The following is a 7,888-nucleotide window of genomic DNA, read 5'->3' as shown; positions in this document are numbered from 1 at the left end:
CCCCCCCCACCCCGTTAAAATGTGTGAGTAACAATTTCATGTCGGACGGAATCGCAATTTACTATTTTAAAGTATGTCCCATCTTATAGTATTAAGTCATCATTTGATAAAGTTTATCTATTTCATTGTTACATGAACGCCATGGCTACCAGTGTTTTCACGTTCAAAAAGCGACTCAATAAATTATAAGTAATTGTACTAGTGTATTTTGAATTAAATGGATTTGTAATACAGTTGCAGATGACAAAATCTTCTTTATTTTGCTTTAATAAAGGTGACACTGTATGTCAACGTATTTATAGATCGCCAAATACGACATATTGATTTTGATATGCTTCTATACAAAATGGGAATTCGTAATTACGGTTAATAAATTGTACAGTGAAAGTTATTTGCTTTGTCGATTGATATGTTGCACAATAGCCAGGACCATTCTTTAAATGGCAAACAAATAGACATAGTTGACATCAATTATTAATTAAGTGCTTAACAAATTGTAAAAGTAGTCTTTCAGTCACGAGTCTTGATACGAGAGCAAATTAAAAAAGGTCGCCTGTACGAGTCCGCGAAGCTGCAAAGTTATTTTCTTTCAGTTGCCTACATGTAGCTAATGCACCTTATCAATCCCATGGCCAATTTAACTCCCTGCATGAATATGCGTTTAATCACGAAACAAATATTATACTCAAACGTTATTTACTGTGCGAGTACACAAGGGCAGGGTAACGTTTAGTACTCGAATTTTTTTTGGTCTTGTTGTTCTAAAAAATCGGTAAATAACGAGCTTCGTATTCATCGAAAGAACGGTGACTCATAATTATTCAGAAGTATTAACTTCGCCACTGTTTAAAACTTGAACCTGTTATCGTTCTTTCGTTATCCGGAAATGTTTGTTTCAGTGTAATAATGAATTACGGTGATGTTATCAATCCAAGCATGCTGGACGGACGGACGGACGGACGGATAGATAGATAGATAGATAGATAGATAGATAGATAGATAGATAGATAGATAGATAGATTTATGTTTCTGTCGGGACTAATTGCATTTTTATCGATATTCGTAAAATAAAAGGTAACATTGACCATTGAACCTTGACGTCATCTACGCTGTCATGTTAGTTCGATAATTTCGAGTCTTCATTCGACGATAAACACAACTACATACTAAAAATTATCGTTTGTTTGTGTAACTTTTCCATTATCCTTTTTATGAAACCATAAAATTAAAAGTAGTGTTTTCAGAATAATGGTCAAGTCCAGCATTACATATTAGAGTCGAGCATTTCATAACAAGAAGTATATTTCATAATGTCACTTTGCAAGACATTTAAAGGTGATGGTCGAAACAGCAGTCAGGAAATGCTGCGCAACGGATTTATAAGAACTTTAATAGGAACATTAGGTATATCAAAAGTCATGGGTGTCAATAATATCATATCCAATCCATAGAGTGATAAAATCTGCTTGTTAAACTCAGTTATCAAACCTATTAGCTCTACTTGTATCCATTGCGCACTCACACGCTAAAACCAAACACAAACAAAGGGAAAACCTGCTAACGTAGAGTAACTCCATCTTCAAACACACTGTAAGCCCATTGTATCTTTCTTCCAAGCTGACGTGTGTACATTACAAGAAAAAGTGGTTGTAAATGGACGTATTATCTGTAAAGTACTTATCGATATTATTCTTTCAAATTTTGTCGTTCGAAACATGCCAATTTACTTGATGCAACATGTGTTTCGGCTTTCACAAGGAAAGATATTTATCCTGCGTTTGCTTTATTACCAATGCTTCAGACGTTTTTGTTCATGTCTGTCAACATTGCGTTCAACCATTAACTGGTTGACTGGGCACATTTAATTGATAAATGCACATTATGTGCTATTGATCCGTGGCCATTACGCAACTTACTTAATTTCCTGGTAACAGTTGGGCTGTTTTTTAGCATTCTTTATCCTGAAGATTGGCTCGTCACCATGACAACCCTTGTGATATTTTAAATTGAAAGAAACACTTTGAGATCGTTCTTGCCTGTGTTTATTCAAAATATACTTCGCCTTTTTATCTATTCCCTACGCTGCCGCAAAGCATATTGGAAAGAGTTGCTTAAAATGTGTGACGTGAACGATTAGAAACATGTATTTCCGTTAATCAACTGCCTGTTATGCAAAAAATGACTGGGCTCGGGTGCGTTCTCACAGGAAGAAAATAGATTAAACAGCTTATGTCAAAAGGCAGGGATACATCTACATAACGCAATCACACTGACATCGATTTTGACAGCAAAGTATTATGTATGAGTTTCACAAACTTGGCAAGATATTTTGCTTCTTCTTGTTCTCGGATGCCCTGACGTATAAAACAAACTGTGTTAGCACAGAGCTGTCATTTAGATCTTGTTCAGTTTTTGAAGTGGACCATGCGTTCGGAATTGGACTATCTACCATGCACTGACGACTAGCGGTTTGCATCGAAATGGATATATAGTGAAGATACTGTCATCTATTCCAATTTTGCTACAGTTACCATGGAAAGAGGAAATCTAACCAATCACAGATTTTAAGCGGGTGGCCGCTTTTTAAAAACTGCGCCCTCACATGGGCATTTCGAATACCAAGGAACCCCCCCCCTTTGACCATATATGGGCATATTTAGATTACAGGTGACTGTATAACTTCAAGCTATCGGGGCCGATGGTCTGAACGACGCATCGGGTATTTATGCACTTTCTGCCGTACAGCGTGTTAAACTTTGTAAACATTTCAGCTAATGTAGTCTAATCAGTGAAGGATACCCCGTCCCGTTCTTCTCAACTAATAGTTTTTCATCCAACCTCACCGTACCATGGCTAATAATATAGTCAACTACTGTTCTGTAATTTTGAAGTATTCTGCAAGTCATCATAAGAATAAATTATATATTCTATATTAGGTATCAACAGATGCAATAATAAATGTCACAACGCGATTCCCATACCATCCTTTTAGAAACATCAAGCAGCGATATTACACAACTTGGACCTCAAAATAGCCCTGTCATATTCTGTACAGTCATCTAGAATGAATTCAAACTGTAATATGGTGGATGGTGGTTTGGTTAAACGAGTACAACATATTGCAGAAATGCAAGAGGTTTCAGATAACGTGAAAATAAACTTTTAATTCCAATGTATCAACGACAGAGCAATTCAACCTACCCCCTTTGTTATTGTAATGGCTTTAGATATTACATAACGCATTTAAAATAATGAATTACCGCTAATAATATTACCTAAATCATTAAATGTCCGACAGCTGAGATTTTTACTGAGGATATTATCACATTTGTGCAGACACTCTCGTCCCCGCCCATCTCATTTCAGCGGTAAATGCGATCATACTACGACATAATAGATAGGTAGTAACTGTAAACAGTTAATGAAAGTGGTTCCGTCCAGCACTGAAAAAGCTCGTCAAAATGCAACCTTTATCCCCGTCTTTCCCGGCATAATGGTATCTTCCGCGTGCTAACGTATCCCATGGCTCGGAGCATGTACAGCTAGACTCTAACAGTGCAGTACACACGTCAAGACTAAAGCAACTATAATCGCTTCGCACACGTTAATTGCGGAGAATCTGTCACAGAAAGCAACGTGCTAACCAGTGATACACAGCAAACGACAAAAGGGAAACACCCATGGTATTCCGACTGCCTGTTTCAGGTAAACGAAGCAAACTGATCCAGTCGAACTGATATCGGTAACATAATGTTCATAGCGTTCTGGGTTTAATCTCATGCACTCATTAACCGATACGTGACTGCCATTACTCAGACGCAAAATGCCGGTGTGTGTAAGCTGGCGTAAATGCATAGATGTTTTTGCGCCATAATTTGATATTCAAACATGAGTTTCACCCTTTCTTTGTATACTGGACCTTTTATAAACTGCGTTATTATCTATCATTGGTTTTCAGGTCAAACCTAACCTCACTTCTTCATTTGATGCTGGTGCTGAAATAAGCAGTAGACATCTACAGGAAACCCCGTTCTCAGACTTAAGTGCTGAACCGCATTCCTATCATCTGTTTACATTTCACTGATTCTACAATAGGATTTAAGAAGATGCGAGTTTTGTAGCGTTGGTCTTTTATCATAATCTTACTATATCCATGATGTACATTGTAACCTGACTCGCGAGCTTAGTGGGCCTACGGTATCTCGTGTACTGCCATCTGTTGCGACGTCAGTGATACCAACCTTACTGTGAATTTGGACCGAAAGCCTCATCTCTACTCGCGTGTATACGCACGTCCGTCGCTGCTGTCGGATTGTCTCCTCGTGATGTCGCACCGTACAATTTAGTTAAAACAATGTTTTTGCGTTTTTCCTGAAACTGGTTACATTTCTCTCATATTGATGGATTTGTCCTGTGTTGCGGGTGAGTTCTATCTTGCTTGCCCCAAAATCGATGATAATCAAGACATATTGAAACCTGAGCTGTTCTAAATCCCCTTTAATCAAATTTTCAATACAACTGGAGGCTGTCAACAGACTTGAGACGGATTTTTATTTCAAATAAATGAGAAAAGACAGTCGTATTTCACCCAACGGCAAAATTTGCAGACATATAATGCATTGATATAAGTTCAGATGAAAGTTCCCTGTCGCAATGACTGACCCCGTCACATTTGGCCGATCTACGGTAACGATTAATGCGAGCAGCGAGGGTGACGACGAAACCCCTTTCGATGAAAATCGACTTCCAGGTACCATAGTATTAAGCATTATTACGATCGGCACGATATTTGGAAACACTTTAACCATCCTAGCATTTGCAATCGACGAGAAACTCCGGGCCAACCTGGGCAATTGGTTTATTGTGAACCTGTCTCTTGCGGACTTTCTGGTCGGAGCGGTGTCTCTGCCCCTTAACGTAGCGGCCTACGCCCACGGGTACTGGCCGTTTGGCAAGGATGTCTGTCGCTTCTGGTCGACGGTGGACTACATCGCTACAATCGAGTCGGTGTTTGCAGTCTTGCTGATCTCCTTGGATCGTTACCTGTTACTTACCATCGAGGTTCGCCATGTCACCATGCAGACAAGAAAGCGGGTATTCTTCCAGTGTGCCTGTTCTTGGATACTCACCTGCGTTATCGTACTACCCCTCGTGTTGGGTTACCCCGCATGGACGGGTCGAGTTTTCTTCGACTACGACGACACCTGCGATGTCGAATTTCTCTATGATACTGCGTGGACGGTAGCCTTCGTTGTCGTCACGTTCATTGCCCCTCTTCTGACCTTGGTATACCTCAACGGCTCGATTTACTACCGAATTCGAAAGCGCGCAAAGACTGTGGTCCCCGACAACCCAACAAAGCAGTTCTACAAGGACGTGGTCAAGACTCAGGTGGCCATCGTCAACATGGACGCCATACAGGCTACCGATATGATGAGCGACGACAACCGACATATAAATGCATCACACTATGATGTTCAAGCTGTTGGCACCGGACCTGCCACTACTTCGAGCAACAATACTCAAGAAGGTCCCAGCAGGGAAAACAAACCTGGAGAGCGGCTGTCAAACCCGGCTTCGACGGCCACGTCGTCATCGTACTCTGACCATAGGGAGAAAAGACACAGAAAGGCTGCAAAAACGCTAGCAGTGCTCGTGGTCGTCTTCTTCATATGCTGGGCACCGCACAACATGGCTGTTGTGGTAGACCAACTGTGCTCCGAGTACTGCGTCACGGAGATTGCTTGGGACGTGGTTAGCTATTTACTGTGGATCAATTCGACCCTAAACCCTATCCTTTATGGTCTGTTCCATCCAGGCTTTAGACAAACTTTCAAGAAAATTCTAACTTGTAAATGTGTAAGAAGACAGTATTAATAATAGACAGCAGTATAACACCTCGTGATGTAGGTTTTTATGTTCTGGGGTTTTATGAAATCTAAACGTGATGCCGACAGTCCGTACTTGACCCGGAAATAATGAGCTGGCCAGACGAGATTGAAGAAAAAATGGATAGTTTCAGGGCGCGACTCTTTTGAGCGAACATGTACGACCGCCCATGGAACATGAACCAAGATGAGCATACAATACAATCCCGGGGTTTGCAACGTTACAAGTGTGCCACTGGTGAACGCTGATCTTGAGAACTTTAAAATATGCGGGTCATGAAAATGCAAAACTCTTCCGCAAACGACATAATTTTCTTTTATTGACAAAAAGGATTAGCGCATAGGCATATAATACGACGTCAAATACAGACCATCAGAATCAAGCGTGGGCAATATCAAATCACATTTAAATATATTGCGAAAAATAATTGATAGAAGTACAATAACATTGTAATAATTGCAGGATTATATGTCTGTACCTATTCTTTGCATGTTGCAGCCCGAAAAGTCAAACACCTCAATTAGTCTAAAAGTCTATCCTTTTTGTCTGTCTTACATATAAAGGATGAACTAATACAACTTAACATGTCGTGCAGAGCTATTTCGCTGACCAAGAGCTGTGTAATCGTGATTGATCAGAAAAATTGAATTCAATGCATGCAGTGCTTGATGGAATTACCAAATGATATATGTCAAAGCAGAAAGATATCATATGTAAACCCAGTCTACGAATTATATTTATGTCTGTCAACTTACATATCTTTTGGCATGATACGGAAACAGGGCATAGATAACCAACACGCACGACAACAAGTGCATCAGTCAACGTGCCTAATAGACAGTTATATGAAGTGCATGACTTGCATGGTGACTAACTCGTTATACAAACACCATACCAGTCCCATTAGAATTTAAAATGTATTGAATTAAAATGAAGAGTATGGTAGCGCCTGAAAGGATGATATGCCTCTGAAAATTGACGGTTAGCCTATTTGAAATTTATAATTTCCCCCGAGTATTTCGTATTGTAAGGGTGCAAAATTAGTATCTTTATAGTCTAACAGTGTTGTCGGTCTTCAGAAGAGGTAAAAATGACAATTCATAGACCTTGAACCCGTGCCCGCGGTGTGGTTTCATCACGATTATGTATTCACTTTATCGGTCTCTGACTTCGCAGATTGCTTCTCCGGCCGCTGAGAAACTACGAGTAGCAATGGCAAGAATTCCTGCCGAATATCTGCACTGGTTTTTCTGTGTCTTTGTCTTTGAAACCGATTGAATTTGCCTTCTTATTGAAAAAACAGCACAACAACGGCTCATTGACGTGATGAGTTGAAGTGAATTTTCTTTTGTTTCACCGTTTGTGTTTTTGCTCGTTGTTTGTGTTCTGTACTAGTATAGACAATAATAATCTCACACTTTCGCTACTGGAAGTCATATTTGCAGTGCGAATAACATATCAATTTCTATCTCTGAAATTTTGGATCTCTGTCTGAAGTGTTTTTCACACAAGAATTTTCTTAATCTGATATATTAGAATTCCTCGATATATACCCCTATGTTTATATCTGTGGCTGAGACTATAACTTTTCTAACTGTTTCCTATGAATGTGATTCTATTTTGATTGTCAGTACATTTGAACAGTTGTATATTCTTACTCACCAGTTTGCGTAGAACGCCGGTCTTATATAACACTGTCACATCTTGGCCTCTTGTTTGAATTTTTGTAGTCTATAAAAATTGAAAGTGTGGCAAAAATAAACATATTTTTGAAAAGTGATGATCAAACAAGATTTCATAGCTTGAGTAAGTTCATTATCTTTCTCACTACAGAATGTGAATGATCACACCCATATAACATGTTTGGCTATACTCCTCATTTTCAGAGCGGATCTTTCTTTCTCATTTTGAGGAGGATCAATCTCTGATGCAAATATAAAGGATGGCAAATGTTTTGCGATTCACGTCCATGAACTCACCGTGAATATCGTGTTGCTTG

General features: G+C 39.4%; 1 protein-coding gene across 2 annotated transcripts; it reads left to right on the top strand.

Annotated features, from left to right (window-relative positions):
• The first annotated feature begins 3,543 nt into the window (after nt 1-3,543).
• Nucleotides 3,544-7,680, top strand: LOC139130153 (histamine H3 receptor-like). 2 transcript variants are annotated; one of them, XM_070695896.1, is made up of 2 exons: nt 3,544-3,705; nt 3,959-7,680. In XM_070695896.1, the coding sequence occupies exon 2, from the start codon at nt 4,654-4,656 to the stop codon at nt 5,875-5,877; it is 1,224 nt and encodes a 407-aa protein (XP_070551997.1). In that variant the 5' UTR covers nt 3,544-3,705; nt 3,959-4,653; the 3' UTR covers nt 5,878-7,680. The 2 variants fall into 2 exon arrangements, with proteins under 2 accessions (XP_070551997.1, XP_070551990.1); XM_070695889.1 differs by having other exon boundaries at nt 3,544-3,742.
• Nucleotides 7,681-7,888: the final 208 nt, after the last annotated feature.

This window comes from Ptychodera flava, chromosome 1, assembly GCF_041260155.1.
Source record: "Ptychodera flava strain L36383 chromosome 1, AS_Pfla_20210202, whole genome shotgun sequence".
NCBI lineage: Eukaryota > Metazoa > Hemichordata > Enteropneusta > Ptychoderidae > Ptychodera > Ptychodera flava.
Note: the sequence above shows the minus strand (reverse complement) of the source record. Positions and strands in the feature narration are given on the sequence as shown.